Here is a 21513-nt window from a genome sequence, read left to right as displayed (position 1 = left end):
TCTGTATGTGTGTATGTCTGTATGTGTGTATGTATGTATGTATGTATGTATGTATGTATGTGCGCAAAAAAATCACTCACTTTTAAGGCTCCCCATTGGCCGATTTTTCGGATTTTAACACGAATCGAACCGGAATTTTACCGCATTGTTTGCTATCAAAAATGGTTCGGATCGGTCAAGGCGTTCCGGAGTTATGGCCAGTTTAGTGATCCGGCCAGCACCGGTAGAACTGGATGTATATAAAACTGAACCAAGCCCCACCATGCGACACATCAAACTGCGCCAATTTGGCCTGATATTCAAGATGGCGGCTCCAAACTCAAGATGGTTGCTGTTTAATAAACTTTTAGGCTCTTAAACCATGCAATATGGGTATATTTTGGTATGGGTAAGATGTCTGGAGTCCGAAAATGGCAGACAGAATATCCAAGATAACGGTCTAAAATCCAAGATGGTGGCTCCAAATTCAAAATGGCGGCTGTTTAATGGAGTTTTAGGCTCTAAAACCATGCAATATGGGTACAGTGACGTTTCGGTTTTATCACTAGTCGTTTTAATCACTACTCGCCCAAATTCACGGTTTTCTGTTCGATTATATCACGATTTTCATTTCGTTTTTATCACACTTGTTTTAAAACATTACGAAATCAATATAAAATCAATACAGCATTGTCCAGTCCACCAAAACAGTTAAAAAATATAAGCTACGACTTATATATTTTGCAGCTGAACGATTTTGGATAAACAAATTACATTTATTTCTCGTTTCGCTAAATTCACGGTCTCGTTTTTATCACGGTAAAATTTTTTTTGATCGTGATAAAACCGAAAAACCACTGTATACACTACCCGCAAATAACATGGAATCGTTGCAATAGTCAGTATTGAGGCTTTCCACGGACCAGCACGAATCCATTTTAATCGATGTTTTTAATCTACTTGATATTTTTGTATACTATTTCTTTTCATGTGAGAAACCATTTTTTCATATCAAAAGTTCATATTTTGTCTCGACTAACTTTCAAATAGGGCCTATGAAAAAATGGAACACAAGCAAATAAAAAAATATAACACGGAAACGGCTTGTTCGATCGGAAAGGTGTCTTCAGCAAAGTTGTAGAATAATATATTGCGGCTCTCAGAAAAATACACATTGAAAAATTTATTTAGTTTTTCTTCTGAAAAAACTGACTTTTGTTACTAAAAATTAAATATCTCAAAAAGTTATTTTTTTACCTTCGTGTTTTTTGTGAGAATAAAGTTCATTCTGTTAGCTATCATCTGTAAAATTTTTATAGTGGTAAAAAAATGTACAAAAAAGTTACGGCACTTTGAACATTTTTGGTTGCGTGTTTTTTTAGAGTGCATGACGAATTTCCCGCAAACTAGATTTTGGGGTTGGCAGCACCCTCTCAGATTTCAATGGAATTGTGTAGGTATGAAGACTATGTACTTTAAAGCAACGTTGCATACTTTGTTGTTTTTTTTTAAATTTATCTACACTAATACTTGAAAAGGGCTTAAGTTTTTGACTATTTTTTTTTTACCAATATAACTTAAAAATAACATGACCTACAAAAAAGTGTGGTACACACTTAATTCAGATTGCCGGGATATCAGAATTTTTCCATTCTTTTGCCGAGATTTGCACAGCCGAGTAATCAGCAAACAACAATTTTGCTGAGATCTCAGCAATTTTGACAGTTCATTGCTGAGCTTCGGCAATCGTTTTGCTGAGAGTCAGCTAACAAATGTCACTTATTGCTGGGATATCAGCTGATAGTTTTACTGAGCAGACGGCTGTGCGCGTTTTTGCCGAGCCCGCAAATCTGTTTTGAGTGTGTATGTGTGACTTTAAGGAATTTGTGTGAACTTTCAAGTAAAAAATTGAAATATTGAAAAAACGATCACGCTAAAAAAAGTTAAAAAATAAATTGAAGTCAATTTGAAATATATGCCCATTTGCGACATTAAATTAATCCTATTTCGGAGAACCAAACCCCACACCAACCACTAAGAATAGAATTCAAAATGGATCAAAGTAATTAAATTGCTATTATCTAAATCTAACCCAACACAAAATGTTTTTTTTTGGTCAAACCAATTTTTGGGTATTTTTATACGTGGATTTTCATATATTGATATTGAACATAGCTTTATTTGTTTCAATTATAAATCTATCCAATACAAAGAATATAATTTAGGATTCTCTTTTGAACCAGAACACCAGATCTGTTACACAGAAATTCAGAACATCAACCAGAAGTCGAATTTCAACTTAAAAGTTTTCTTATTCATAAGAGAATAAAATAAATACTTTGCATTAGATAGACTTGTGGATCAAACATATGGAGCTATGTTTAATTTAATATATGAAAATATCTGTAAAAAAAACGCCCTGGATAAAAACTTTTGTTTTCTACCGAAGAGAAACACGCAAAATGATGACATGAAGTATTTGTTGTTAGGAACCGTCCATTAAAGACGTAGCATTTTAGGGGAAGGTTATGATATTGCTAGGAGCCTTCTATTAGGTATGGGAGAATATACTTTAAGAGGGGAGGAGCTGTCAAACATTTTCTACTAATGCTACCGTGCTAATGATACGGTCGATTGAATGAAAAACATCGTTTTCCCATAGTAATTCCCATACAAACTTTGAAGGGCTTGTGCAGTCTCAATTTTCAACCAAACTAGCTCAAATTTTGGAAGAAGGCGTAGAATCTGATTATAAATCGAATAAGCGGTGTGGAGCAAAAACGATTTTTTGAACTAAATAGTATGGAGAATATGTCCAGGATCCAAAAATGACGAATAGAATATCCAAGATGGCGATCCAAAATCAAAGATGGCGCCCTAAAGTTCAAGATGGCGGCTGTTCAATGGTGTTTTAGGCTAATAAATCATTGATTTTGAGTATATTTGGTAATGGGAGGATTTCCGTAGTCCAAAATAGCAAACAAGATAAATAAAGATGGCGGTCCAATGTCCAAGATGGCGGCTGTTTAATTGAGTTTTAGGCTCTAAAACCATTCAATATGGGTATATCTGGTATGGAGAAGAACTCTGGCCTCTGGAGTCCAAACATGTTAAACAGAATTTCCAAGATGGCGGACTTAAACCCAAAATGGCGGCTAAAAATTCAAGATAGCATCTTTTTGAAGAGCTTAAGGCTCAAACATCAAAATTTAGATAAACTATATGGTTTTTGGTGCCATGAAATGGATTTTTGTTAAACGTATGGAAGTGCGATATTCATCAACGTATAACTTGAGTATTGTTGGTAGAATAATTAGAGTTTTCAGTGATACTTTCACGACGGCTATTCAGAATGGTTCAACGGATGCAGATAAGAAGATCATCTCTGCTTGCTCAAGCGCTAATCAAGACATGGTCCAAGGTTTCGGTCATACTGGTGCCCTGCGGTAGAACTCGCACCTTCTAATGAACAAGAGTGCGCGCTGAGAAAATCCTTGTAACTTCGCTGTCGTGGAGTCCTTCGCAATGTATCCAACAACTTTAAAATTGCGTACGTAACATTTGACACGCGCTGAATATCTTTCTAAACATCATTGCATATTGAAAAACATGAGCATGAGCAATGATGTATTTATTCCATTGAAAGCTGATGACTGACCCTTGTGTCCGCACGAAAACTTTCATCAAACCACTCAGGTTCGAATAGTTCCTAACAATGATGAATTCGAGTGTTGTCCACTTTCGGAGCCCTCCCATGGCTTGACAAAAAATGCCATTATGCCAACACGGTCGGTCCACAAGAGCTGGACTACGCGCATCTGTGCCACGGGAACATATCAATCTGAAACCGCATGAATGCCCACTGATGAAGGCAAACAAGAAAAACGCCGAAAACAAATCTCCCAAATGTAGCTAAACGAACCACGCACACTGACTGGCTGGCTGGCACAACGCAAACGCCAACTCAATAAACGTGTTGAACCGTGGTGGAAGAAAAAAATGAACCTTACCATTCGGCCATCTAACATACCCGTGGCATGCCGATCTAATCGCGTTCAGATTCAATAATAAATTCATGAAGCAATTTCACATAAACGAATTTTTCCACTTCCTACCTTGTCATACCCTAGCCCCTCTGGTCAACGAGCTGAGAGTTCAACGATTCCTCCGCCATAACCAACCAAGCGATATTCGAAATAGACTCTTCGATTCCCGCCGTCCGTCGGTCCGTATCGAAAATCAAGCATAAAGAATCGCTTATTTCTGAGCTGGCCTAACGAGATTAAACAAAGAAATTCAAATGAATCATTTGGCTATTCCCGCCAGACTCCTCTCTCAGAGACCCGCGTGTAAAGAATGACATCTTTACGTTTAATCACGAGAATGGAGAATGATTTAATAAAAATAATCATAATCATAAATAAGCAGATGGAGATCAAAAGTTTCATCCCGCATCGCGCATCATGGATGGTCGTCGTCATGACCCGCGTCTTCTTGTATCATTTTTTGAAGATATTCCGGACTGACTGGCCGGGTGCGTCGCGTCGTCGTCTCCTCTTACATTCGTGTCTTGCCCGTTTGTGTTTTTTTTTCGGGGCCATTCCATTTAGACTTCCGAGCGAGTGTGGTCCACTTGGGTCTCTCGAGGGGTGAAGTTTCAAGTCGTCGCCATGGTTCGATCGGTCCTTCGTAGATGATGTTGTTGATTTCATCATAAGTTGGAGGAACGACGACCTCCTCTCGCAGATTCCCCACCGTTGACGACAGCGGAGAGGAGCGCCTTCTATCTCTAGGAGGCAGCGGGTGCTGAAGAGAAAACGACAAACTCGACTCGAAAACGGCAAGCGGAAGAACGGGAACACATCGATTTGACAGGTTAGATATTCGCTCTTTCGTTCCGTGCTTTGGCTCGGCTGGCATTACCGTTCGGATTGAGGACTAGGCCATCAGTCGATGGAAATCTAGCGCTTGCTTTCTATTCAACTTCAGCTTAGAGGGAACATCTTTTCGGCATTGGGCTGATTCGGTGTTTGGCGGGGATTGGGGAATTAGTTTTCGCTACAGGCAGTCCGAATGTCATGGGCGAGTTTACTCATTGTTCAGTGCTAAATTTTCAAAGATCTAGCTATTCTGATAATCTGCACATACCGAGATTGATATTTTATCTCATTCCACCAATCTTTTTTTTTATTGTATTTGAAAAATGATTTCGTTCTGGTACAAGCTTTTTACCCTTCTTACACCCATAAGAAGGGTATAAATACCGTTCGAAAACCCGACCTTCGATCCGAGGCCCGCAGGGCCGAGTCTCATATTCTAATCAACTCAGCTCGACAAACTGAGCAAATGTCTGTATGTGTGTGTATGTGTGTTTGTGCGTATGTTACAAAAAAAATCACGCGCGTTTCTCAGCCGTCTGACATTAGATTTGGATTCTCTTAGCTCCAAATAAAAGCTACAACATCCTAGTAAAACCCTATAGATTTTTTATACGATAGGACATTTGGTTACAGAGATATCTTTCGAAGAGTACTTGGAAGTAATACAGGTTAGCTTTTTGACAGATTCTTGACCACGTGTATCATAATAAATATCATGGCCGTCTGTCAACCGATTTGAGTTCTCTTGGCAGCAAATGAAAGCTACAACATCCTAGTAGAACGCTCTGAAATTTTATTTTGATTGGACATTTGGTTACTGAGATATCTTTCGAAGAGTATTTAGGAGTTATACAACTAAACTTTTTGACATTTCTAACAAAGTGTAAATATCATATTAAATATCTCAGCCGTCTGTCAACTGATTTCGGTTCTCCTGGCACCAAATAAAAGCTACAACATTCTAGTAGAACCCTACACAATTTTATTAGGATTTGACATTTGGTTACCGAGATAACCGACATAACAATCGTGGTTATGATATAGACAACTACACAATTCAAATCAGAAAGAACTCACCAAATTCATCAATTCGAAAGTTCGTTTCACCAACAATAAAATTGAATGTTCTTTTCTTCTGAAAAGCCAAACAAAAAGCACTAACAACACCATCTTCAGCACGCGCCAGGCTCCAGAACGTTCCCGAACACTATGCTTTTCTCTACGAATTACTTGAGGCTATGATCATTTTTCATTCGCAAGTACACATAAACCCCATATGAATATGCGATTCACCAATCGCAGACCTCGCGGATGCCAATACTTCAGTGGTTTATTAATGAAGGAAACTCTTACATCAAGAATAACGCATCAGGACTCATGAATAACACGATCCCACGATGGATGCCATCACACGTGCTCCAATCCCCTCTGAGGTACCCGTAAACACTTCTAAAAGCCGGGAAACCCCCTGAAACGCCTTGAAACCCCTAACCAAACCCCCGGAGACTCACGAAGACTTCCCTTAAACTCTACTGAACCCTTCTGAAGCCGCTAGAAACCCCCAGAAATCCATGAAAACGCCCTGAAACCCTTCATAAACCCTCTGAGGCCCCCGTAAACATTCTTTAAACTCTACTGAAGCCCCTCGAAACCTCATGGAACTTAAGGAAACTTCTCAAAACGCTTCGAAACAGCTTGAAACTCCTCAGAAAACTCCCCTGGGGATTTCAGGGTAGTTTTCTGAGGAGTTTCAAGGTGTAGAATTCTCATAAACTTTATCGAAATCTAAAAAAAAAAAACATCCGCAGCCTCTTGAAACGCCTTTAAATCTCTTATAAAACCCGACAGAGACCGTCGAAGACTTCTCATAAACTTACGTGAAACCTTTGATGCATGAATGTTGTTTGGCTTGTATGTTGCATATTCCACCTTGACTGTAACAGAAATCAAGATGATGGCAGTATGAAATGACAGATTTTCAATATAGATCTGGAGTTCCAGTGGCTACATTAGATACATTGATCTTTGCAGCGAGTTTCAGGGGCGCTAAAGAGGTGCCGAGGGGGTTTAAAGGGGATCACGGAGGCATTTTAGAAATATTTGGTGAATTTTCAGCAAGTTTCAGAGGCGTTACAGAAGGCTACATAGGCGTTTTTAGAATTTCGAATTGTCTCAGGTGTGTTACCGGTAGTATGAGGTTTTCAGTGGTATTTCAGGAACTTTCAGAGCATTTTCAGCGCTTTTCAAAGGCGTTACAGGGGGCTTTAGGGGTGTTTTCAGGAGTTTCGGAGTGTTTCAGGGGCATTACAGGAGCTTTAGGTGCGTTTTGCGGATTTCGATAGGTCTCAGGTGCGTTACGGGGGTCCAAAGTGGTTCCAGCGAATTTTTGAAAGCGTTTCACAAAGTTTCGGAGGATTTATAGAGTTGCTACAGGGGGTGTCCGGCAATTTGGCCGAATGACGCTTGGCCAAATTATGTTCAACAGCATTCAGAGGAATTTTCTGACATTCTAGCTGCCAATATGATCATCAGTAATATTTCCTTCTGTTAATCTTTGAATATTCTTTGCAGCTTTGCAATTTATGGATTAGTTGGCGTTAACTAGAGATGCTTCCTTCTTTAAGGACAGACTTGTTAGAATCCCAAAATGGCCGCCACAATGGCCGACTTTGGCACCTACTCAGGAATTCGAGGGCACAAATCTCATCGTAAACAAAACTAGCGCACCTGATCTTCTTATTTTAAGCTTGTTACGAGTGAGCAAGAACAGAATAATGAAATGCATTGTTGCGTGAAGCTTGCTTCTTGAGATTTGTGCGTCTGAAGTTCTGATGCACTGTTGAAGCGGGATTTCAAGACGTTTGTCCTATAGGCTGTTCTTTCGAGTTACACTGAGGTTGAGAACAGTAGCACGACCATTTAAGTTCAGCATTCCTCTTTCGGCCAAATGGATTTCGGCCAAATGACCTTTTAGGCCAAACGGCGGTTAGCCAAACGACATTCGACCAAATGACCCGGAACCGTTATAAATAGAGGCTTCAGGAGTGTTTTTTAGGGTGTCGTATGGTCTCAGGGGTGTAACAGGGGGTTTACAGAGACAATTTGGACATTTTTCTATGGCGTTTAGGAGGTTTTGGAAGGTCTCATGGGCGTTGCAGCAGGTCTGAGGGAAGTAGGGAATGTTTCTGAAATATTTCAGGAAATTTCAAAGGACTTTCAGCGGATTGCAGGTGAGTTATAAGTGGTTTCAGGGGCGAAACCTCCTGTATAACCCTTGAATTTCGCAGAAGGCTCTGAACCCCCAGTAGCGCCCTGTAACATTCCCGAAAATCGCAAGACACCTTTCTCCTTCTGGAAATACCTAAAATACAAAGCTTGTCAAATGATGATGATGATTATGTACCCATCATTAACGCAAGGATTACCTATGGCTGCAAAGTCATAGCGGAAGGGAATGATCTACCTGGATAAGCTAAATTCACTGGAGACCACCCCACAAAAATTTGCCCGAAAATCAGTTCATTTAGCGTCCTTAGGCTTCCCAGCACCAGCTAAACCACCCACCTACCCTACTTTGCCTAAAGTTCTCTGGTATACTCATTTTAGAGGCCTTGTTCGACTGTTCTTTTTTCCGGTAAAAGTTTGAATTACCAAATTTGAGTACAAAAATACCGAAGTTCATTATTTTTTACCGAACGTTCAGTAAACATTACCAGTGAATCGGTAGAGTTTAACGTTCGGTGAATTCTTGTCGACTTCCGGTTATGTTTTGCTAAGCATGCCGAAATATGTACTTTTGCCAAAAATAGAACAGATGAATACGGTTCTTTATTACAAGTGTGTATGTCAAGTTCCAATATAAAAGAGAACAACAAGGAAGGAACACACCGGATAATCATATTCAGCTGGTTTTCTGTGTTTGACTTTGGCTGTGGCACCCAATGAGCTGAAAATACTCTCTAAATCATATCGGAAGTTCACTCTTTCAAAGTGCTCGCTGAGTCACTTCATCTGCGCACTGTTTACTTTTTACGCCGTCTAACCAATTCCCGGCAAGCAAACTTCCGAATCTTCCGCACACTGTTTACTTTTTGTTCCGACTAATCAACTACCTTTCACTGGGATGCTTTCGATTGCTGGGAGTTTGTACCGGGAGACTTTTTCGGTTTTCAGTCTTTAGAGCGATCGGAACTAAAGCATATCTTCTACGCCAGACGTTTTGATTGTATATTCAACTACCGGCAAGCGAACTTCCGAATCTTCCACGCATTGTTTCGATCCAAGGGTTGTCAAATACTTTCAATAACCGGAAATCGCCTTCTTGGATCCCAAAATGGCGTACGATATCACTGAGTTAGGTCAGAAAATATGCATATCGAATTAGTATTTGCATGGGCCATAGCCACTCAGTTGGGGACCACTGATCTTTGTTTCCACTGCTCCATTGCTGGTTATAATCCTCAGAATATACAATCCGAAAATCAATGTCTCCACTTCCTCAGACTTCCAGTTCTCAGAGGTGTTACAGGGAGCTTCGGAGTGGTTACTGAAGGTCGGAACTTCGGAGAGCTTCGGAGGATTTTTATGTTCCTATAGTAGAGATAGAGTATAGATATAGATATGTATCTATGTTATAATAAATCCTAACAATCCATTAGACACCACGGGCTGAGGAGTCTACCAAAGGATGATTTGATCGAGATTCCAAATGAATATTTTATGAGCGATATATGTATGGTGTTTTTTTACGGTTTTTGGGTGCCATTTGCAGGTATTTCTTTCGTGAACAAAGAAATGAAACTCGTGGTGTTCCAGAAATTGCTCAGAAGTTGAATCCCGAGTAAGAGATCCATGAAAAGCACATAAAAATTCGAAAGTCATGACAATTCTCTAAATCATATATTTCAAAGAACTTAAAATTCCATGTGACAAGAAGCGCAATCACTCTTTGAGCAATTACTCGTTGTCATTCCCATATTTTTCGGTCGTTGTCCATTTTGGAACAAGTCACGTTTTGTACCGTCTCCATCCTTCCCCCATCCTCTTCCTATTGGTGGTTCGCGTGCCATCCCGTCATCCAAACACAAACGATGACGATCCCCGCGATCCGATCGTCGTCGTCCTGCAGCTAGAGCTAGGCAATCAACCCCGCGTAGACCCTGGTCGCGGTCGGTCGCGCGCGCGGAGGCGAGCAATGATGATTTCTCAAAATGCTTCATTTCCTAATCTACAAAGCAATCAGCTGGTATTCTAGGCCTTGCCGCCTTGCTCATCCGAAGCAAATTGTAGGTCACCACCATAACCGCCGCAGGACAGAGTGGAACAGAAAACAGAAAAATTAGACTCTACTAAAGCCATTTCGGCGCGTCTTTTCACCACTAGAAGCGAGTGGGCCGCGGACGACCAAGAAGACGACGACGGTGCTGTAACAAGGTTTTAATCATAATCAAGTGATTGGGGCTTGTACTGAAGATGAAGTTGAAATAGCTCAAATACGCGTCGCGCGACTCCTCCCGAACTTGAAGATGTACCAAACTATAATGTCAGCGATTGACAATGCGTGTAATAATATTTTTCGCAAAGAATTTTGAAATTATACTGTTTTTAGGAGTTTACTTTTTCCAGGATGCAATTAGGTGGTATTGTACTTCTTATATATCATCGTGTATGCGGAAAATACACCCAAAGACCCCATTAGACGGGCAAATATATTTGTCATTTCAGTCCGACATTTATCAAAGGTTGCCATGATTAACGTTGTGTTGGTCATTTGTTGGGCTTGTTTGGGCAAATATTTGTCATCACAGCAAATAGTCTAATGGCACCATTAAGAGTAGCTCAACTGGTGAGCTCGTTTTATGTTTTCTAACATTTCCTACATGTTTCACTACTAGCACACCAAAATTTGCCATCTTATGAACATTTAAAATTTAAGACTTAAGAATTGTTCGACTGCTGAAGTTCGAACGCCTTCTGTCATAAAACATTCCATAAAACAAGTCGAATTGCTATAACTTTGTTACGCCATCCGGATCGGATTTGGTGTGGGTTTGGACGCCTGCGCTTGGCAGCAATTTTAAACTGTTTAAATTTAATTTACGTTACGAGACGACTATCCTCCCTCCCGAACGATAGATAATTGACGCTCGAGGACGGCAATTTTTCACCACGGATGACCCGCCGCCGAGGCAATCCGACAAATTAGCATTCACATTCACGTGCCGCACCACCATGCCTTCCCATGTGTGCGCTGCTGCAGCGCGCGCAATAACCAACCAATTGTTATTCGATTAATTTGACTAATTTGAGAAATTAGCGAAAGTTTCTTCAATTTCTTTCCTCGCCATTGGACACCACCGAACAGGTTGGGATGCGGTGCATACTCTGAACAGCTGGGAAGCACACTTGATCATTTGCACCAGCTGAGCTGATCGGCTCATAAGCATCAATTCAACAACAATCACAGGCAATTTCAGTGTTGGACATACCGCATCCTCCCAGCTACCAACTGAGCTGCCATCATTGATTGAACAAAATAAGCGCATGTGACAATGGACTCTTATTATGGCTCGTGAGCCTCGTTGATTCACATTGGCGAAATATGCTCTTTGAGGTCTCAATTTGAGAGTTCAAACCACCTGTTTTCTCAAATTTACCCATTTACTCAAATCTTCTCTTTCATCTTCTCCCTCCATCCCACAGGTCACCGACACCAACGACAATCCACCGTCGTTTGCCGAGGCGGCGTACTCGTTCGATATCCCGGAGAACGCGGCACGTGGCTTCCAGGTCGGAGTCATCTCCGCCAGCGATCCGGACCTGGGTACGAATGCCGCCGTCAGCTATACGGTGATTTCCGACTGGGCCAACGATGTGTTCTCGCTGAATCCCCAGACGGGGATCTTCACGCTGACGGCGCGCTTGGACTACGAGGAGGTGAGTTGAGCTGGAAAGTTGTAGAACAATCGACGAAAAGACAAGACTGACAAACACCAGTGAAAAAACAGAAGTTCACATTGTTGCATACTTATCAACTCGTGAATAATCAGAATTTATGAAAACAAAATCAAAACTGTTTGAAAGTGTTTCTTCTCTAAATTAATCCACGGAAATCGCAATGCAAACCCTTAACATCTCTACGCGGTCTGGTCAAGTTGAGACAAATGCAGTGTGGGATTGTCACAACAAATGCAGATTGTGACAACTATATTACTGTTGCGCTACGCTAGGAAGAGAGATTCACTGTTCTGATCGTTAAGTGTTCCTTGAATCCTCTTTAATCCTCAAAGGACAACTTTTTTGCATAGTTTTACCTACAACATTTGACCCAGTGGGTGGATTTTCAAGACCAAAATGTTTTTATCGAGGTGATTTGTTGTGTTATCATATGCACGTATGGAGATTATGTAATGCTAGAACATTTTGGAGATATAGCTGCAAATGTAGTGTACACCACTTGTTCTTCACTCTGGCAACTGCTCAATATTCTTTTTTGGGTTGGGGCTGATAGAAATATCTCATGTCTTTTTTCAGCTGTAACATAGATCTCCAGGTTAGCCAAAACGTCCAGAAGTTTTGAACTTTGTCTACTGAATACAAATAGTTGTGTTTAATTTTTAAATCACTTGAACTTGATGAATTACATTGTAATATACATTTTGAAACATGAAATGACGGTATTCATGACCTGGTGATGTTCTAGGCAACTTAAAATAACTCTGAAGAACTGATTGTAAGGTCTTTGCCTGTATTAGTATATCAAACTAATGTATGGATGTCAGAACCCAGAACTGATCTCATTTAGATCCAAACATGTAAATCAGAGTATGAAAGACTAACTGCACATCAATGGCGATACCTTAGGCCATCCAAATCATTCTGGAGTTGAGGCCTCTATATCTACACCCGTAATAACGCATCCGGTGCATTTCAAACTTGGTATAGTGCGTTTTGGTAGTCATAAAAGATCAGTTGAACCTTATGATACTTGTATACACATCATAGAGGCATCCTGGATCATCCGAACTAATCTAAAATTGAGAAATATGGTTTAAATTTGAAATGGTATATCAAGAGAAGTGCACAAACATCAGAGTTTGCCTATTTGACTCATACACATAGTGCAAGCCATGGGAGAGAAGCTTCCAGAGCATCAGAGATATCTTAGGTCACCTTTCAGTGTTATGTAGGTAAGGCCTTCAGATCTACATTCGTAACAAAGCATCCTGCACGTTCTAAATTTGGTGTAGTGTGTTTCAGTAGACATAGATGATAAGTTCGACCATAATATATCATATTACTTAAAGCTTTTCTAGATCATCCAAACAATTCTGAAGCTAAAATATACGGATTTCATTTGTAATGACCATTCAAGTGCACTAATATCAGCATTTATCTCATTTGATTCAAACATATAATACAAGTCATGGAAGACAAACTTTCAGCACATCAGCGATATCTGAAGCATCATTTTTTAATATTATATGGTTAAGGCCTCCAGATCAACGCTTGTAACAATGCATTGGCTTGATTTGGAGAGCTTTCCATGGAACATCAGGAGCGCTCCATGATGTTGCAAGGGGTTTCAGATGTGCTCCAATGAGTTTCAGGGGTTTCTGGAAGTCCCAGGGGGTTTCAGGAGCGATTCAAGGGGATAACAGGTAGTTTCCAGGAGCTTTCAGAGGGTTCCAGTGGGGTTTCAGATGGTTTTAGAAAGTTTTCGCGATATTCCAGTAGTGTTCCAAAGGTTGTCAGGCCATTTGACCGAAAATCTGCAGGCCATACAGGCTATTCGGCTGAAGATCATTCGGCCAAATGGTCATTAGGCTCACCCTAGCCAGTATCTTGCCAAGGGTATTCCAGTGGGGCTCCAGGAGATTTCTGAGGGTGTCATGGACCTTACAGAGGGGGGGTTATAAAGGTTCCAGTTTTCAGCGGGATTTAAGAGTGTTCTTAGATATCTCAAGGAATAAAAGGGAGTATCATAGACGTTCCAGAAAGTTTCAGGTGATTTCAGGGATACTATGAGGGATTCCATGTGGTTTCAGAGTGTCCACAAGGGGTCTCGAGGGTTTCATGGGGGTGTCATGGACGCTCCAGAGGGTTTCAAGAAGGTTCTACTGATGTTTTCAGAGGTTCTTGGGACGTTCCGAAAGATTTCGAGGGGTTTATGGACGTTACAAAGTGTTTCTGGGGCGTTTCAGTGGTGTTCTAGGGACCCTTACTTACTTTACCGATCAGGCTAAGGCCTGGGTGGCCTCTGCTGTACATAGTAGCCGTCTGCATTCCACTCGGTACATGGCTGTTTGTCTCCAGTTCTGCACTCTGCGTAGGGTCCACAGATCGTCCTCCACTTGGTCAACCCACCTAGCTCGCTGCGCATCACGTCTTCTTGTACCGGTCGGATGACTCTCGAGAACCATTTTAGTTGGGTTGCTATCCGACATCCTGATGACGTGACCCGCCCACCATAGCCTCCCGATTTTCGCAGTATGGACGATGGTTGGTTCTCTCAGCAGCTGATAGGGACCCGCGGGGAGTTTCAAGAGCGATCCAAGGGGGCAACAGGGAGATTACAGGAGGTTTCAAAGGGTTTCAGAGGGGTTTTAAATTGTTTTTGAAGGTTTTCGGATAGTGTTCCAAGGGTTGTCAGGCCATTCGACCGAAAACCATTAGTCCATATCGGCTATTCGGCCGAAGGTCATGAAGTCAAATGGTCATTAGGCCAACCCAGGCCAGTATCTTGCCAAAGAGATTCCAGTCGTGTTCCAGGAGATTTCTGGGGTTATCATGGACCTTACAGAGGGAGGGGGGGGGGGGTTTCAGAAAGGTGCCAGTAGGTTTCAGGAGGTATCCGGGGCGTTCCCATGGTGTACCGGAAGTTTTCAGAGGACTTTAAAGGCGTTCTAAGAGATCTCAGGGGATTAAAGGGTATATCATGGACGTTCCAGAAAGCTTCAGGTTGTTTCAGAAGTTTCAGGTAGTTTCAGGGAGTTTCGAGGCATTTTAGGGGTACTTTGAAGGATTCCATGTGGTTTCAGAGCGTTCCAAAGTGATTCAGGGGCGTTTTAGTGGTGTTTTAGGTGTTACAGGAGGTTTCGAAGGGTTTCAGAATGTTTTAGAGGGTTTTCGGGGTATTCCAGTAGTGTTCCAAGGGTTGTCAGGCCATTCGACCGAAAGCCATTATTCTATATAGGCTATTCGGCCGAAGGTCATTAAGCCAAATGGTCATTACGCCAACCCTGGTCAGTATCTTGTCAACGGTATTCCTGTGGTGTTCCAGGAGATTTCTGAAGGTATCATGGACCTTACAGAAGGGGGGAGGAGGTTTTTTTCATAAAGGTTCCAGTAGGTTTCACCATGGCGTACCAGAAGTTTTCAGAGGGTTTTAGGGATGTTCTAAGAGATCTCAAGGGACTAAAGGGTGAATCATAGACGTTCCAGAAAGTTTCAGGTTGTTTCAGGGAGTTTCGAGAAATTTCAGGGGTACTTTGAGGGATTCAATGTGGTTTCAGAGCATCTACAAGGGATCTCAAGGGTTTCAGGGGGTGTCATGGACACTCCAGAGGGTTTGAAGGACGTTCTAGTGAAGTTTTCAGAGCTTTGGTACGTTCCGAGAGATTCCGAGGGGTTTAAGACGTTCCAAAGTGTTTCAGGGGCGTTTCAGTGGTGTTCTAGGGACCCGCGAAGGGTTTCAAGAGCGATCCAAGAGGGTAACAGGCAGATTACAGGAGGTTTCGAAGGTTTTCAGAGGTGTTTCAGAATGTTTTAGAGGGTTTTCGGGGTATTCCAGTAGTGTTCCAAGGGTTGTCAGGCCATTCGGCCGAAAGCCATTAGCCCATATATGCTATTCGGCCGAAGGTCATTAAGCCAAACGATCATAAGGCTAACCCTGGCCAGTATCTTGCCAAAGGTATTCCAATGGTGTTCCAGGAGATTTCTGGGGATATCATGAACCTTACAGAGGGAGGGAGATTCAAAAAGGTTCCAGTAGGTTTCAGGAGCGTTTCCATGGTGTACCAGAAGTTTTCAGAGGGTTTTAGAGGTGTTCTAAGAGATCTCAAGGGATTGAAGGGTGTATCATAGACGTTCCAGAATGTTGCAGCTGGTTTCACAAGTTTCAGGTGGTTTCGGGGAGTTGAGAGGAAATTCAGGGGTACTTTGAGGGATTCCATGTGGTTTCAGAGCATCAACAAGGAGTCTCAAGGGTTTCAGGGGGTGTCATGGACGCTCCAGAGGGTTTGAAGGACGTTCTAGTGATGTTTTCAGAGGTTCTTGGGACGTTCCGAAAGATTTTAAGGGGTTCATGGTAGTTCCAAAGTGTTGCAGTGGCGTTTCAGTGGTGTTCTAGGCACCCACGGAGGGGTTCAAGAGCGATCCAAGGGGATAACAGGGAGATTACAGGAGGTTTCGAAGGGTTTTAGATTGTTTTAGAGGGTTTTCGGGATAATCCAGTGTTCTAAGGTTTGTCAGGCCATTCGACCGAAAGACATTATTCCATATAGGCTATTCGGCCGAAGGTCATTAAGCCAAATGGTCATTTGGCCAACCCTGGCCAGTATCTTGCCAAAGGTATTCCAGTGGTGTTCCAGGAGATTTCTGGGGGTATCATGGACCTTACAGAGGGAAGGAGGTCCAGAAAGGTCCCAGTAGCTTTCAGGTGGTATCCGGGGCGTTCTCATGATGTACCAGAAGTTTTCAGAGGGTTTTAGGGGCGTTCTAAGAGATCTCAGGGATTTAAAGGGTGAAAATTTGACAAATTTATAACTCATTCGGTTTGAATACACGGTACACGCTTTTCTCATTTTTCATTCCTTGACGGCCTTCGAAGCGCGTTTCTCTTTTCCGTCCCTCGACGGTCTTCGAGACACGTCTCTCTTTTCAATTAATCTACGGCCTCTAGGAGCGTCCCTCTTTTTCATTCCTCAACGGCATTCGAGTCACTCCTTTAGATTTAGAAAAGCGAACATAACTGATCCGACGGTCTACGAGATACTTACTTGGTACTTGATGGGCTACGGTAGTCTACGCCGAATGAAGTATCCCAAGTAACAGAACTAGCTGAATAACAGTTTCTTAAGCTTAAGTTTACTTGAGAGAAGTTTGTTCCACTCTTCTACAGTAAAAATGTTTGTTGGGTTTTCGCCTCCACTGGCCTCGGACCTGGGTCAATCGCTTCCAATCGCCCTGTGAACGTTCAGAGTCCTTAGGTTCTCCTCAACTGCAAAAAGCCAACGTGTGCGCGACCTTCCACGAAGCCGACGACCTCTTCCTGGTACTCTGCTGAATATGATTTCAGCTTCTCGTTCCCCCGGCATACGAGCTACGTGCCCAGCCCACCACAGCATGCCGTGTTTCATTCGCTTCACTATATCCATCTCTTTATATACTTGGTACAATTCGTAGTTCATGTGACGCCGCCAAATCCATCGTCCAGTTTACCGCCGAATATCGTTCGCAGCATTTTACGTTCGAAGACTCCAAAGGCTCTCCGATCAACTTCTTTCAACGAGCAACAATCCATGAAACCTATAAAGCAACCGCAAGAATCAGAGTCTTGTCCAACGCGAGTTTTGTCTTCGTTTGCAACCTACGGGACTTCAGCTGGTTTCGCAGACCAAAAAGGGCCCGATTCGCATCTGCAATCCGTCTTTTCACCTCACGAGTAACATCATTATCGCACCAAACTAGAGTACCAAGATAAACAAATTCGTCCACAATCTCCTCGCAGTCTCCCTTTTAAAAGGTATGAACGCCTCTTCCACGGGCCGAAGGTCGATTCATCGATTCCGATGATGTCTAAGGTTACGAACGATGACGAAACATCATTCGCAACCCATACACTTGATTTCGATCCGTCAAGCGTCGCACTAATCAGTCTAATCAGCTTCGCCGGAAAACCATGTTCGATCGTTATCTGCCACAACACGTTTTTCTTCACTGAATCGTACGTCGCCTTGAAATCGATAAACAGATGATGGGTCTGCAAGTTTTTTTATTCTTAATCACTTAACCTAATTTATAGCTCTTCTGTCCACTAGGGCACTACGTGAGCGATTCCAATTAGATGTTGCATTCACACTTTGTACAGCGCCTAAATGTATTCTATTCTAATTCTACTATATCGGACTAGTTGTCTTTGTGCTGCTTTCACTTTTCTACCCTGTCCATCATAGAATTATGAGCATAATGATGATACTGATGTGTGGCTACTGTTCCTTTTCCAGTCCAATTGGGGGTCGTCCATTATGAGTTGCGGTTTCCAATATCAAATTCCGGGTCCGTTAGAGCTATATGTTTCGAAGAGCGTCAGGTGTCAGCTGCTCTTTGAGAGCAACTGACGAAAAATTGCAAGTGCCGGGGCTGGGATCGAACCCATGACCATCCGCTTATGAAGCGAACGTGTGGACCACTGCGCCACGGGCCCCGGCAGGGTCTGCAAGTTGTACTCCCGAAATGTATCGAGAATCTGCCGCAGGGTGAACGTTTGATCCGTCGTTGATCGGCCCTCGCGAAAACCCGCCTTGTATTCGCTGACGAAGGACTCCTCAATTAGCCTTAGTCTTTGAAACTGAATTCCCGATAAAATTGTGTACGCTGAATTGAGAAGTGTTTTCCTCTGTAATTGCCGCACTCCAGTCGATTCCCTTTCTTGTATAGAGGACACATGAGAACATCCAATCAACTAGCAGGCTGTTCTTCCCCTTCCTATATCATCAATATAATACGGTGTAAGAGTTGATACAGCAGTTTACTGCCGTGCTTGAGAAGCTCGGCCGTGAGTTCGTCATTCCCTGCAGCTTTGATGTTATTCAGTTCTCCTGTCTGTCCTCGTCGAGCGTTGGAGGTTCCACAGCTTGTCCATCGTCGTCGTCGTCGATTCGAATTCTGTCTGCTGCTCTTCCATACCCACTGTTAAACAATAACTCGAAGTGCTCTCTCCTCCTGGCAGCCACCATTGTTTTGTCTGTCAGCAAGTTTCCATCACGGTCGTTGCACATGTCGGCAAAAGGTGCTGTTTTGCTTTGAGTTGAAATTTCCGCATGCCATTCTGTTCCATACTCTCTTGCGCCTGAGCAATACCATTTTTCTCATGTTCTGTTTTCTTTCTGCGGTAAATTAATTTTTCGACTATACTTGCTACTCTATATCGCTTCCTGCTCTGTATCCGGCTTCTGGCAACATTATTCTCGTCGTACCCTCTGGCACTTCTCGTCGAACCACCCATTCCTAGGTCGTCTTTGAGCAATGCCTAACGTCTCCCGTGCTGCCGTACTCATCACTCCCTCAGAGTATTGAGATTATCGCTACCGCGTCAGCTACCGCGCTATCTGCTGAAAATCGCTGGATGTTGAAACGTATCGATGGCTGATAACTGCGAGATAGTGATTTGAGTCGATGTTGGGACCCCTAAAAGTTCTAACATCAATGACGCCCGAGAAGAATCGACCTGCCCCTTCTTGCCGCATTATTAAACATTACCCAGTTGTTTGGAACCTCAAAGATCTTTCTAAGTAACAATAATAGCTGAATAAGAGCTTATTCAGCCAAAACATTTAAAACCTAGCTGAAGAGCGGCTTATTGATCTGTAGTACAGCAGTTGCTCAAATGCGTTAGAATATCCAATTTGTCCATATAACGGTTGACCCAGTATGACATACATATCAACCATGTCATATGGGCGTCATTTTGTCTCACACTGACAGGTCTCACATTGCAATTCATTGGTAAAGTTGTATATTTTTTATTTGAGCGTTTCAGGTGCTCAACATCGCCAGAAGTTAAAAAAATAAAAACCTTGCTTTCCCTTCCACGTCGATACATGCATCGATCGCGCTCGGTGGCAATTAAACTCCGGAAAGGTATGCATAAATAATGAGACACATTTTACAGGGTTTTTACGACCATCTTCTAAATTAAAATACAGTTAAGAAATCACTTTTTCGCTCGGCCACGTCGCGTCGTCACGAAGTGGAACCGATGTCAGCAGCAGCGTTTATCGACCCAAATAACAATTAATAAATTCGCTGACTTATGTTTGCGTTTGTCGTCATTTCCGTTTCGGCTACTTAATTAACTTTTTTTTTCTGCGCTCTCTTCCCTCTCCTCCAGGTACAACACTACATTCTCGTGGTGCAGGCGCAAGACAACGGGCACCCGAGCCTGTCCAGCACCCTGACCGTGTACTGCAATGTGATTGATCTGAATGACAATGCTCCGATTTTCGATCCGATGAGCTACTCGAACGAAATTTTCGAAAACGTCCCGGTCAGCACAGATGTGGTAACGGTCAGCGCCACCGACACCGATTCCGGTAAGTACCTATCGCACGGTCTTGAAATAAGACATCTAAATATGAAACCATTGGAATTCTGTGTGTTTTTTCAAAAACTTAATATGCCCCAGCAATCATTAGTGTGGCGTTGGTTTACGGTGATTGTTTCTATAAGCTCATTCCATTCACGGCTCCGACCCATAACGGTAAAAATAGCATAATTTGAATAATCGATTTTATGACTCAACTCTACACGCTTTTCTGTCACATACCCTAGCCTAGCTGATTCGGGCCGCGATCATCTTCATCAGCACCTTAAAGCTTCGACTCACACCAGCGCAGCATCCAACAATATGGGCTCCGTCTTCTTCCGGACGTCTTCTATTGGTCCTAGAGGTGAAAACTGCCTGACCATTCGATCGGTTGACAAAACGCCCACTGTGATTTTATAGAACAAGTTATGTGTGTCATAAAATTGTCCCCGTGCATCAATAACACCAGATTTCCTTCGTCATCTGCTTGGGTACAACGTGGACGATGAAACATGCTGGCTGATCGATATACCAATGTGTTTTTATGATGTTGAAAAGACATCCCAATCCGAACCGAGAGGGCAGTGATCTCCGCGTGTAGGTTTCGACTCCTCAGTCACTCCATATCCACATCTGATATGGGTTGAGCCTATTTTTATTGGCGTCCAAATTCATAGATATCGATATAAGTAGAATAAATTCTGTTTAATGTTCCTGCTTCTATAAATTCTACACTTCTATGGCATTTGTCTGAATTGTTAAGCTTGAACAAATAATTCGATAAATTGCGTGACACAAATATGCAGCAGCTAACAACTCAAACAAGCTCAAACTTTATTGAATCAATAACGGCGCTGGTCAATCGGAAAAGACAGGACAGGAACTCACTTTTGTAAACGATGCGATCCATGCAAGCTTAAGCATTTATACGGTATAGTAAATTTGGAAGAATGGTTTGACCATGCAAATTCTCCAAGCCACTCCGAATTCAGCACAATCCTTATATCTAAGTCAAGAGCGACTCTAATCCATCCCCAGCCAAATCAAACGTAATCCAAATTCAACAGAAACTCAATCGTATGCAATGCAATCCAGATTCATATTCAAATCCATATCAATTCAAATCAAAGTCCAATCCAACTTCACACTAGAAACATAGATAGATTAACAAAATTTCACATTCAGACAACGCACATGCCAAACTCGATCTATTTACTTCGCGATCACTTCGATCCGATTCTAATCTCTTATAAAGTAATCATCCCGATCCGCTTCCAATCTCTTATAGCGAGGTCATCCCGATCAGCTTCTAATTTCTTACAGCGCGGTCCTCCTGATCCGCCTTCA

At 42.3% G+C, this 21513-nt stretch overlaps 1 protein-coding gene across 4 annotated transcripts in view; it reads left to right on the top strand.

Annotated features, from left to right (window-relative positions):
* Positions 1-21513, top strand: part of LOC109411674 (cadherin-related tumor suppressor) — a 360443-nt gene that overhangs the window by 237811 nt on the left and 101119 nt on the right. For all 4 annotated transcript variants that reach the window (XM_062849061.1, XM_062849058.1, XM_062849060.1 and 1 more), the window contains 2 exons: positions 11562-11795; positions 19972-20173. In XM_062849061.1, the coding sequence (XP_062705045.1) occupies positions 11562-11795; positions 19972-20173 (436 nt within the window). The remainder of the gene's footprint in view (positions 1-11561; positions 11796-19971; positions 20174-21513) is intronic.

The sequence above is a fragment of the Aedes albopictus genome, chromosome 2 (genome assembly GCF_035046485.1).
Source record: "Aedes albopictus strain Foshan chromosome 2, AalbF5, whole genome shotgun sequence".
NCBI lineage: Eukaryota > Metazoa > Arthropoda > Insecta > Diptera > Culicidae > Aedes > Aedes albopictus.
Note: the sequence above shows the minus strand (reverse complement) of the source record. Positions and strands in the feature narration are given on the sequence as shown.